The following is a 13046-nucleotide window of genomic DNA, read 5'->3' on the forward strand; positions in this document are numbered from 1 at the left end:
TTTTGAGGGCATCGCAGTCCGGTGTCCCTAGTATACGAATATACCGATATACAGGGTGTCCCAAAAATGTTGTAACAGCTTGAAAGGGGTGGTTCGGGAGGTGATTTGAAACAACTTTTTCCTTAGCGAAAATGTTGTCCGAAGCTTCGTTGAGGAGATATTAACAGAAAACACTGACCAATCAGAGCGCGACTATACCGTTGGAGCGGCCGCGGTAGCGTATGAGTGCGGTCGCCTATTGCGTAGCGTACGGTCCACTGGCATACTCGCGCTCTGATTGGTCAGTGTTTTCCGTTAATATCTCCTCAACGAAGCTTCGGACAACATTTTCGCTAAGGAAAAAGTTGTTTCAAATCACCTCCCGAACCACCCCTTTCAAGATGTTACAACATTTTTGGGACACCCTGTATATACCCCTGAAGGGGCGCCACGATAATCTTGCCCGGGGCGCCAATATTGCTAAAACCAGCCCTGATAATAAGTGATTCTAAATTGTTAACATGAACGCTAATGTTAAGAAGTATCATACGAAAACGTTGCGCTGGTTTATGTTACAGAGAACAACATAGAGAAACGAGAATGGAAAAGATAATAGTAAATCTTTTATGTACAGTTGATACATAATCGCAGATAACTTCAAGGTGATTCAACGGAGGGAGTAACTCTGAAATCGAAGGGGATTCATTTACTTTATTTTTATATACAGTATTTAAGTGCCTTGTTCTGATTATAACGAAATTTTAAAAAAATGTCTTGGTGCACGGGAGATGACGATGAGGAACGACCTGATCCGACACGTGTGCGAGGATGCACAGATATTTTCTGGCTTTGCTGTTTCATTGCATTTTGGTTTCTTATGGTATTTATGCATCAACTTTATATTATTAACTAACAAAAGAATATATTTCTTTCAAATTTCTACATTGAGAAATCTATAAATCTATTTGTTTCTGTATAATATTTATTCTAAACTCTACTGCTAAATTTCATGTTGTATGTGTAAAACGGTAAACATAAGTTAAGTACAGTTGATAACACAAATATACTAACTTCTAAAAGATTATGTTGTACCAAAATGATTACATTCTTAACTGCAAGATGTATCTTGCATATTAGAACATTTAAGACTTTGAGTATCCCAAGGCAGATATTATAAGCAAATAGCGATCTGTTAGAGAAGTAGATTCAGATAATTCATTTTGTTTTTTTTCTTAAAACAAATGGATATGTTCAACGTATAAATATTTGGACTAATTATTTTGTTTTCTCTACAGATTTTAATAGCAGCTTTTGCTCTTGTTTATGGTAATCCTTTAAGGCTTATAAATGGGTATGATAGCTTTGGCAATACTTGTGGCATGAAAAATAATCCTAAATTTGGCAGTATGGAACTTTCTGGTCAAGACACTAGTGACAAACCGTTAGTGTCAATTTTCTTGTCATTTCCGTTATTTATTTATTTCTAAAAGTTTAATAAAATTCATTAATTTTATTGTTTTAGATATTTATTCTTCTTAGACATAAACAATGTTACACAATCTTTAAAAATTTGTGTAAAAAAATGTCCAGATAGAACTATGACAACAATGAATGACATATGTAGATTCTACGAAGAGACAGGATCACAACTTTGTCACGATAAACCAAGAAATGACTTTAGTGCTTGCAGTAATGGAAACAGAAAAAACAAAACAGGCTCTTGTCCTGAATTACCAGTGTACAATAGCATATCAGTTCTTAACCGTTGTGTTCCAAAAGCTATTAAGGATGTAGGGGAAACTATAATTGCAAATTTATATGGTCTGATTAACTCATGGGATATTATTGAACAGATTTTAGGAGATTTATACAAAACTTGGAGAGAAATTCTGGCTTTATCATTTTTAGCTTTTGGTATGATTTAATACCTTACTATTTAAATATTTTATTCTACAAGCAAATTAGATGAAAATTTTATATATACTCCTTTTTTCAGTTTTATCTCTCTTTATGATTGCTATATTTCATTTATTGGCAAGTATCGTAACATGGATTGTAATGATTCTTGTTAGTATTGCAACTGTAGGTAAGTTATTTAAACAATATATACAGGTAGTAGATGAAGAACGTATTAATTTGATGTACAGTTCATGCATTCTATGACAATTTTTACTACAAGTTATCTTACTTATTCAGGCAAAATTGAAAGAAGAAATCATAGCGATTGTTCCATAATTTTGCAAGACAGAAAAACCTTTTCAAATATAAATATTCTGATAAAAACTTTCAATATTTATATTACGTTAACATGTTATCGATGTATAAAGTAAAAATATTTTTTCCTACATATATACTTTTATTGTAAATATTGTATATTATACAAAATTTTTAAATCATATTCAAGCAGCAAATAATTTGTATATTGAATTTTATAGCTGGTACAGTATTATTATGGTGGACATATATAGACATTAAAAGAACTTTAGACACAACCAATCCAAACCAACTTCTCGAAGAATCGGTTAGAAATGAAAGAGCATTCTTAGCTTTTTCTATTGTTGCAACAATAATAACTGTACGTAATTATTAATATATGAAAGAAAGTGTAATTGCTCACTATTATTTTTATTACTTACTCGAACTGTTTAAGAACTATTTGTAAATTTTAGGTAATTTTATTACTCCTTTTAAGTATACTACGTAAACGTATTGGATTTATGACAGCATTATTTAAAGAAAGTGCAAAATGTTTAGCAGAATTACCAGGTTTATTTTTTCAACCTTTACTCACATTTGTTGCTCTAATATTATTTTTTGCCTTTTGGGTGACTGTAATTCTTTGCCTTGCAACAGCAAGTAAGTGTTTCCATTTTGTGTATACAGAAGAAAAGTACTTAAAATACATGATATATAAATAATATTTACAGACTATCCAGGAACAAAATCTGTACAAATGTATAAGAACCACATATTTGACTCTTTAAATTTGAACTTACTTGGAGAGAAAAGTGCATTTGTTGAAGAGAAGAAATTTGACTTTTCACTGGATTCCTTTAAAAGTAATACTTAACACTTTTATTTTTCATTTAATTAGCATTACTATTTCTAAGGTGTTTCAGCTTTTACCCTTGTGGAGTATGTCGATTCAACTTGGGTGAAATACATGTGGTGGGTATATATTATAGGATTAATATGGACTTCCGAATTCATTATTTCTTGTCAAGATATGGTAATATCTGGAGCAGTCGCTCATTGGTATTTTAGGTAATAATATAAAAATAATTTGTGTAACATGTAAATTTTAGTAGTGGTGTGATATATGACATTTATTATTTTAGAGGGAAAGATGCTAGCGCCTCTCCAGTATGCTCTGCTATGGGAAATTTAGTTAGTTACCACTTAGGTTCTGTAGCTTGTGGTTCGTTTTTAATAACTCTTTTTAAGTTGCCACGTTTAATTTTGACGTATCTACATGCTAAGTATGTTTATTACTAATGAACACATGTATCGAGTAGTTAAATTTTCTGTAATATACTTTATAATTCGTATTTTTTTATAGATTTGACAGAAATAAGGAAACTTCTCCATGTGCTCAATGCGGCCTAAAATGTTGCATATGCTGCTTCTATTGTTTAGAAAAATTTATTCGATACATGAACCATAACGCATACACTGTAGTTGCCATTGAGGGAACACATTTTTGTAATGCAGCCAGAATAGTATGTTATACTTTAGAGTGAGAATTTCATTGAATCTCATTCTATCATTCATCATGAATATTTGAAGTTTTAACATAACATGAGGTGAAGGAGTAAATATTGTACCCATTATACTTTCAGGCATTTACAACACTTGTTAGTAATGCTTTACAAATAGCAGTTATTAATGGTGTGGGAGACTTTATTCTGTTCTTGGGAAAATGTTTTGTGACAGCTGCTACTGGAAGTATTGGATTACTATTTATGAAACAGGATCCCAGATTACACTTTTATGCAGCTCCAATTTTTGTTATTTGTGTTTTTGCATTCTTTATTGCACACAGCATTATTTCTCTTTACGAGGTAGATTACATAAATCCTTTGCCTAGCTACTTGGTATGTATATTGTGCATCTATAATTCAATATTTTATTGCAGACTGTGATAGATACTCTGTTTCTCTGTATCTGTGAGGACAAGAATTTAAATGGTGAAAATGGAAAGTGGCGCCAATCAGCACTAGCACAAATTGGATCTAATACTAATACAAATGGACAGCAGTCGCACGAATTAACACCAATGAACACATAGGTATAATATTAAGTCACTACACAATTTCTCTTCCGATCCTTTTACACTTTTTATACACATTTTTTAACATGTTTTATCATAACATTTAAAGATTTTTTTAAATTTGAAAATTATGACTATTTTAATCACTTTTATGCAATTTTAAATTGTACATAGCCACACTCAAAAATATATGTGTGTGTGTGTTGTTACTTTACAATGACTACGAATACTTTACATTAAAATTGCATCATTGTGTACTTATAACTTTACTTCTATCGTATAAACGAATTTTTCTCGTTCGTCTAAAAATTACTGCCAAGTATTAAAACTTTCAATTTGTAACAGAAGTTATAACGATAGCAAGGACCCAATAATCTTTCAAGTTGATGTCCCACCATCAAATAAACAAACAGTAACAAGTCCAATTATACATACATTTTCTAAATAATTAACTTCAATTTCTGAAGTACATACAAAAGTAATAGCAACATAGTAACACTGTTTTATTATATTTTCATGCATTTATGTGATTTAATATACTTTTTAAAATTTTTCTAACCTACAAAAAGATATAAGTAATAGAATAAGTTGTGTAGAATTATTTTGATCTATACTTAATTATATATCGCACAATATTTGAAAATTTTATATTCATATACTATAGTTTTGTTACATCAATTTGTAATTTAACTATTTCTTAAAAAGGTAACAGGCCTTACAGAAAAATTATTTAACACTGTTATATAGTGTCCCGTATATGTACAAAGGACAAATTTGAATCATGTATTTTTTAATGATTTTAAATGCATATATTTTTGTAAACACTTGTTAACAGAAAGAATACTTTACTATTTCGTCCAAGAAAAAGAGCATATATTCTTTCCTTTGGAATATGTTTGTCAGTATTTCTATTTGTAATATAAGGATTTCATAACACACTTTTATAAGCAGTTGAATATACTAAAATATAACCTTTATGTTAAATAGATAAGATGTTATGTGTGCTGGAAAATGTAGTGTATATTTTAAGTAGGTATATACAAACATACATTGTTTATCTAAATTTTATTCCATATAAAAAGTAGTAACCATAAACTTGCAAAATATGCAAATATGTTAGCTTTAAATTTAATATGTTTAGCACTTTCACTATAAATTGTGATTAATAAGACTCAGGCTTTCGCATCATAATGTACAAAATATATTAGACTAGCTTATGTGCTTTCATATATCTAAATCAAGTACAAGTATGTGCCAGCATAATTCATAATACTATAAACGATAATAATTTACAGTATACATTGGCATTGAATAATGTATAAGACTACATTAATGAATTTAATTATTTATGAGTTTGAGATGTAACACTACGTTATGCATTTATTATTAAGAATAAAATGTTCCTTACTCCTTTCATTTCTTGTATGAATGATATTTATTTTGATAGTGTAATATCATTTTTGTAGAAATGGAAAAATGCATTCTAAACGGTTACATAAATATTTAATTCAGTGCAATTTTATACAAATAGTTTTAAAATGAACCATTATTAACAATATAAAAATCGTACGTCACACTATTTTTACAAATATCATATGATTATCCATTGCATTACAACTTATATTTATGAATGTTGTACGCTTTATGAATTGTTCATGATACCACATGCTTTGCCTTAATAAAATGTGTATATTAAATTGTATTGATAGTCAAAAATAAAAATGTATTATTGTATGACGTATTTAATAAAACTTTTAACATTATAATACAAATTCTTGTACATATAACTATTTCATTAATTTCTTTGTTTTCTTTTTAGAATTAGCTTTCTTTATTTGTTTTCCTAAAAATTTCTTTGCACCCTTTTTTACTGTTTTTTTTTCACTTTTATTAATCTGCATTGGTTTCGTCTCTGTGGCTTGTAGTTCCATTGCTTTCTCTAGTGGATCACCTTTAAAAATCTCATCCATAGGATTTAATGCATACGATTCTTTGGGTTTACTAATTTCTTTGACCATTTTCTGCTCTACCTTGTTTATGTATTTACCAGCAGCTTTTTTATTTATGTATTGTCGAAACTATAATTTAAGGAACAATGATATATAAATGTGCTGTTTTAAACTTAAATATGCATTAACAATGTTAAAGTAAATATTTAATTGGTTAATACCTTAGCAGGTGAAATATATGTTGGATTATCCCAAAGTACATCACCACCAAAGCTTTCTGCAAATATTTTGACTGGATTTAATACAAATCTTGGACCAATTTCAGCTAAGCCACCATCCTCTGTCAAAATTTGAAAGTTCCTAAACCATATTCTATTGTCTAATACACTGAATGTATATACATGATCAAAAAAAGGTTGACTTTTAGGATGATGATTAGGCACACCAAATATTTGAACAAACAACTCTTTTAAGAGACTGTAATGTGGCTTTGCATTAAAAGTATCATCAAACGATAACAAAGGACGAGATCCCTTTAGGCAATTTCCAGTCATTTTTAATTCTCCCATAGTATAGACTAAAACAGAAAATAGATTAATTGTACAATTAATTCTATTTATAGTAGAAATAATACTTTTATTAATGTTCTATAAGTTTATTACTTTTCTAGAAATCTGTATTAACTAAAAATGTTATATAAGTATATACACTTCATCTTAAGTTTGAAATGATTGCTAATAATTTTATAAAAGCAAGGTATTACCTCAATTATTAATGCAAATATCACAGACCATAAAACTGTATGATTAACAGATAAAGAACATAATACATACTATTTTCAACAAGAAATTTTACGCTTGGTCCTGTAGGAACATTTGAAAGCCACATGTACAAGTCCCTTTTTCTTCTGCCTTCAAACAACATTGCTTTGTTACAATTCTTCATTTCACATACTTCATTAATTACTTGTAAGTTTTTAGTACGTTCTATTTTAGATTCGGGACGATGATGAGGCATAAGATTCTTCATGTCATCCATAAGATGACGGTCTCTATAGCTAATTCCTCTGGTTGCAAAAACCAGCACTCGTTGCTTATTAATCCATTTCACCTGAATAATTATGTTTAAATAATTCATATTTATTAACAGTAGAAACAAAGAGCTTATGCAAAACTTAATTAATCGTGATTAAGTTATGTAAGTTCTTCAATAACTTTGATTATTATAAAATTATAAGTTTATAAATATATTTCAATTGAAGAAGGTTAGGAAAATTTTCAAACCTTTTTAGGTGGTGGTTCGTCTGACATTCTTTTCGCTGGTAAAGCTTCTGGTACATTTTCTTTATTAATGTCCTTGCTACTGTCATTTATTACTGTCCTTTTACGTTTCAATTCTTTTTTCTTCATATTTCAGCTGCTATTGGCTCAAACAAATGTAAGAACACTTCATGAAAATAAGGTTAACCGCTAAAACCGAAACTGAACTTGAGCATGTCACACGTGTTAAATGGGTTAGAATAAACAGTGGTAACAGAACTCTATTGGACGGTACAAAATCCCCCTATTGGTGACCTGTGTGTCTGTCCAGGAGCGTATTTTAGAGTGTCATCACTTTTTTCTTCAACCCCATGCAGTGATTGGCAAAACCCTAGGATTCGAATAAATTTGAAGTTTGCCGACATGTTTGTCTCGTTTCCCTCTTTGAAAAATGTTGAAAAGAGTAAATGAGACAAACAGGTCGGCAAACTTCAGATTTATTCGAAGCCTAGGATTTTTTGGCCATCACTAATTTCGGCCCAAAATTCTCGAAAGTAATTTTTATTTGGTATCTCTATTTTGTTCTCTTTCTCTTTTTGATCCTTCCACTAACTTATATAGCTCTTATTTAATCTCTATCTGTTCATAATAAAATGCGTATGAACAGGGCCGGTTTTAACAATATTGGCGCCCCGGGCAAGATTATCGTGGCGCCCCTTCAGGGGTACAGAGTGTCCCAAAAATATTGTAACACCTTGAAAGGGGTGGTTCAGGAGGTGATTTCAAACAACTTTTTCCTTAGTGAAAATATTGTCCATTCAGCGAAAACCCTGACCAATCAGAGCGCGAGTATGCCGGTGGACCCACAGCCGACTCTAGTACTAGCCATGCTAAGAAACGTGGCAACACCGCTCCAGTGATGGACAAATTGAGCTCTATCCTAACTGGAGTGTGAACAACTGTAGGAAGAAATAGAGGCGACGGAGGTCCGAGAGAAATGCAAAATGGGTGGTTCCGGTATTATCCTATAGCAAATTTATTTGTAGAGGAGGAATAAACGTACGCCATAACATAACCTACCCGAGCATCGCTGAGCATTGTCGAGTGAGTTACTTTCAAATAGTTTCCGCATAAAATTCGATAAATACAATATAAATTGAATTGTGACAAATAATAAAATTTAGCTCTATACCAAATTGTATATATTTGTATGATCTAAATTATGGTATGTAAATTATGTATACTATTTCATTATTATGTCATTATTATTAATGTTTCTATCGTTTTATATATAAATAAAAAGGAAATAAAGTTCAAATCTGTACATAATTAATCTGTAAATAGTGTAAATAATTCCTAGAGTGCCGCGAAATTCAAACAAAGAGGAGTCTGTTCTCCCTTCATACATAAATTTGCTATAGGATAGTACCACCGGAACCACTCATTATGCATCTCTCTCGCAGTTCACACTCCAGTTAGAATAGAGCTCAATGGATGGACATTCGTGGTATTTTTCTTGATCATGCGCATTGGAGCGAGCGTTGCAGTCCTCACTGCTGTATAAGCTTACTTAGAATTTAGGGTACCATTGGATCCCAGTAAGGAACAAAATATAATATCCTCTTCTTTTTCTTGATGATTCATGACGTAGACGGCTGCGGTTCATTATCATTTTTTTTTAATTTTCCCTAATATTACACTCACGAACACTAACACTCTTGTACTTAATTTGTCCGTTAAAAACGCGGGAAAATTGCACAGCCCCCTTAAATTCACCTCCTTTGGCGGTTCGGATGCATGTATGGTAGCAGACGATATGTAGCTGTGACGTCAGCTTAAGCGTCCCACAGACTGCGCTGACGTGACATGGGCCAACGTCACATCAGGCTCCGTGGGTCCACGTAAGACACGACGCGGAGTCAGATTGACGTCATTAAAAAATGAAAATACCAATCTCCGCAATTTTTATCAGAACTTTACAGAAACAACATCAAACGATTCCTGATGTTTTTGAGATGAAAATGATACCACACATGACATAATTTGGACAATAATTAACGAAATTATATGAAAAATCTGATTGCATAATTGAAAAGTTATTTCGTTAAAAATAGTTCGATTTACGCGATGTGAGATATCATTTTAATCGGGAGAACACCAAGAACCCAATGCCATCACGTTCACGTGGATTCGATGAAGAATAAAGAATTCGATTTTATGAAAAATTGATGAGTCGATGGCCCGTTCGATCCCAGACCCTTGAGCGACCCTAGGTAGGCGCTCGGCCGAAAACAAAAGACGGGCAGTCCATCGTAAAATGATGAACTGCTGTACATAAAATGTTTATATTTTTCATCAGATTGTCGGGAAAATAATATCAATGGATTCCTTATGTTTTTTCGATAAAAATGATATCAAACATCACATAATTCGGATATTTTTTACCTGAAGAAGCAGCGAATACGTCAGCCTGTACTGTAAACATCACTCATCAAATCGCTAACACCTTTTTTTGTCAAACGGACAATAATATAAGAAATAATCTTACCTCATAGGAAACTGATTGAGCAATAAGATGCTTTGATCATAATAAAGAATAATTTGAATTAGAAGCTCAACCACTTTGTATAAAAAAGGTTAGCTCCTAAACATATAATTATCAATATGAATAATATTAATGTATATAAATTTACAGAAAGAAGAATAACTAATCAAATCAATTTCGTTAAAATTAAAATAAATATTGGTATAAATAAGTAAATAATTATATAAATTAATTTTTTCAATAAAAAAATTCCTTATTCAATAATTTTACAAGATCTGGTAATAATGCAGTTAAATATAAATTATTTCATACTTTTCACTGCATTTTTTCGTACTTTTAAGCAATTATATTTAGAGCTGCTCATATAAATTAATGGTCATATAAATTCATATAAATTAACTAGAAATTCTTTTAATACTCTATAGTGCAGTTTTAATGTTTTTGAAATTAGTTTATCTCTTAAAAATGGAAAACAGAATTCTAGAAAACACCCGGTCTCCTGACGCCTTCCAACGCTCACGGAAAATCTAGTAGGTTTGATATGCTCCTGACGCGTCACAACGCATATTTCTTCAGATAGCATCAGCCACGTCACGTCAGGGTAATGTGAACGTCGTCACGGAAACCCTATGTTAGAATTTTAACTACAGCGTGTACCGTTAGATGGCGCTAGCCCACGTCTTCCTGTAGCGTATTTCTACGCCTAAACTTTTATGGAACAATTACTTTTGCCGGGGGAAGGTAATCTCGTACTCGTATATAGAACACAGCTTTTTGGATTTCCTTTTCTTTATTTTCTCTTAATCAGACAAGCACGTGTCGCGACGCTAACCACGCTATGAACTTCTCTAAAAGCTCTCTTTGCTGCGTCTCTTATTCAAAAACGACGAAATCCTCTTAATGCTAAATTCTCTAGCTTAGGTTGGTAACGCTGCTTGAACCTATGACTATATGTAGGTCCCTACATTCTCACGTCACGTCAGCGTAATGTGAACGTCGGCACGCAAAACCCTATATTAGAATTTCATACCACGCGTCTTATGACGTGACCCACGCCTCGTCAGAGCAGTCTGTGGGACGCTTTACGCATGCGCAGAAAGGAATTCCTCGAAGGAAAAATCCCACGAATGTCCATCACTGCACCGCTCAAGTCTAGATCGAGAGTCCTATTTTCCAATATGAAAGTCTTGTTGGTCTTGTGCTTCGTATCATAATTAACAGTTTTTTTAATAGAAACACCATTTGTTATTAATTATGTAAAAGTGGGATATAAGTAAATATTATGACTATAGTAAGTAAAAGTACCTTAAAAGTATATTAATATCTGTAAATGTAGTATAAATTTGATGGATTCTGAAAGCAGTTTGATGTATGATGCATTAAATTTGAAATATTTACAGTGGTTTGAAGAAAATATAAGTGTGAAGGAAGATAAAACTTTCTTTGAACCAAATTGAAGTGTTTTAAAATTAATAAGAGATATTTTAAGTTAATACAAACGTGAAATAGACAAAATTGTTGGTACGAAGGCAAAGAGGTTAAGTGAACGCGTGGAAGAGATGAAGGGAAGCTACCCAAGGAAAAAATTGTGCAGTTAATTACAAGAGTGTGTTACAGGTAAATTTCCTCACCACCTTAGGGGTATTCCCATGGCGCGTTACCTTTTTTAATTATAATCGGAAAATGCAAAATAATGAATATCTGATTGAATGCTAATAGATGTCAATTTATATAAAATATGTGCATGATTTTCAGATTTTACGAATTGAGACTTCAAGTTAGCATCATTAATTATGGCTTCCATTATGGCATACATATGACTGAATGCGGTCATTACTTCTTCTGTAGGAATAGAAAGGCTTCCTCTTTGTAATCTATCAAAATACTTGTCGCCAATAGTTTTACCTTTATCCTCCACAATTAATAATTTACATATATTACAATTTAATTTTTTAGCAATAGAATGGGACCCATAACCAGATATGTAAATTTTAATGGAATTATCAACAACACAAGTGGATAAATATTCAGTTTTGAAGTTTCCCAGAAAACAAGTTACATCAATGGAAAGATCATGAAGATTATTATCGTTATCACAAATTTCAAATATATTTTTGATTTAAGTAAAAGAAAAGAATCTTGCCGATTTCTTAAATATATGTTTTAATCTAATATTTTTCTCTGCATGAACTACTTCATTGTATGAAACGTGATAATTACAACCAAATAAAAGTCTATAGTTTCGAAATCGTTTCTCTAATTTTTTAGTTCAAGATTTTCCTGTTAAAAGATAAGATACGTAAAAAGTTTGAAAACAGCACTCTATGAGTAGTAAAAGAACTCTAGTATTTTGATGTAAAGCTTTGAAAGTATCTAATGTTAAATGAACGTCTGTTTCCAAATTTTTCCAAAAATCTAACCATGTTAAAAATTTCTTTAAATATTTATATCTAAAATCCTTAAGGGTGCGCAGGAGACAAACTGGCGCCACCAACGGAAAGTAGGTGAACTACTAGATAGTTTTTCCCGTTTTTCAGGCACAATAATGAAAAATACATATAATAATTATGCATTTTGTAATCAGGGGAAGTAAATCTATCGACTCGTCAAGCGTTTTTTGGAAAAAATTGAAAAAAAAAATTTCTTGCGTTTGAACGTATTTTTAGCACGTTTCAAAAGCGAAAATGCAAAATGTGTAACTATCCCCCGCAACGGAATTTTATAAGGAACAATTTAAAAAAAAATCAGCCGGAAAGGACGCTTCCTCGCCTCATAAAATTACATTGGTGTTGTCGTTATGAAATCGAGAAGACTGATGCGCTTGCACAATAGCTTGAGTTTCACGCTGTCCACCACAGCACACCACAGCGCTGGTGTCGTCTCCTGCTGCTGGTGTGCCGATAATCTAAAAATGCCTTTCAGCATGGTTCAGTACCGTACTAAGAGTATGAAACGCCCGAGCTTATATATTTTACTTTTGCATATGTATGTGTATTCAATATTATATTGTTAAGAAACGTCATGTATATGTTAAGGTTGTTTAT

At 31.7% G+C, this 13046-nt stretch overlaps 2 protein-coding genes and 1 long non-coding RNA gene across 4 annotated transcripts; 2 read left to right on the top strand and 1 right to left on the bottom strand.

Annotated features, from left to right (window-relative positions):
- Positions 1 to 469: 469 nt before the first annotated feature.
- LOC128879792 (choline transporter-like 1) lies at positions 470 to 5665 on the top strand. 2 transcript variants are annotated; one of them, XM_054129264.1, is made up of 13 exons: positions 470 to 641; positions 707 to 859; positions 1275 to 1420; positions 1502 to 1893; positions 1976 to 2065; positions 2415 to 2554; positions 2649 to 2835; positions 2907 to 3038; positions 3090 to 3243; positions 3318 to 3458; positions 3539 to 3698; positions 3819 to 4040; positions 4115 to 5665. In XM_054129264.1, exons 2-13 carry the CDS (start codon positions 749 to 751, stop codon positions 4265 to 4267), a joined length of 2028 nt encoding a protein of 675 aa, XP_053985239.1. In that variant the 5' UTR covers positions 470 to 641; positions 707 to 748; the 3' UTR covers positions 4268 to 5665. The 2 variants fall into 2 exon arrangements, with proteins under 2 accessions (XP_053985239.1, XP_053985240.1); XM_054129265.1 differs by having other exon boundaries at positions 470 to 859; positions 3099 to 3243.
- Positions 4315 to 7751, bottom strand: LOC128879796 (ribosome biogenesis protein BRX1 homolog). Its single transcript, XM_054129272.1, has 4 exons — positions 7482 to 7751; positions 7032 to 7308; positions 6420 to 6775; positions 4315 to 6327 (listed from the first exon to the last, which is right to left on the bottom strand). Exons 1-4 carry the CDS (start codon positions 7605 to 7607, stop codon positions 6037 to 6039), a joined length of 1050 nt encoding a protein of 349 aa, XP_053985247.1. The 5' UTR covers positions 7608 to 7751; the 3' UTR covers positions 4315 to 6036.
- A 1225-nt stretch (positions 7752 to 8976) lies between these two features.
- Positions 8977 to 12241, top strand: LOC128879803 (uncharacterized). Its single transcript, XR_008457702.1, has 5 exons — positions 8977 to 9055; positions 11067 to 11293; positions 11403 to 11619; positions 11758 to 11871; positions 11959 to 12241. It is a non-coding gene; the product is annotated as an uncharacterized LOC128879803 (long non-coding RNA).
- Positions 12242 to 13046: the final 805 nt, after the last annotated feature.

The sequence above is a fragment of the Hylaeus volcanicus genome, chromosome 7 (assembly GCF_026283585.1).
Source record: "Hylaeus volcanicus isolate JK05 chromosome 7, UHH_iyHylVolc1.0_haploid, whole genome shotgun sequence".
In the NCBI taxonomy this organism is placed as follows: Eukaryota; Metazoa; Arthropoda; class Insecta; order Hymenoptera; family Colletidae; genus Hylaeus; species Hylaeus volcanicus.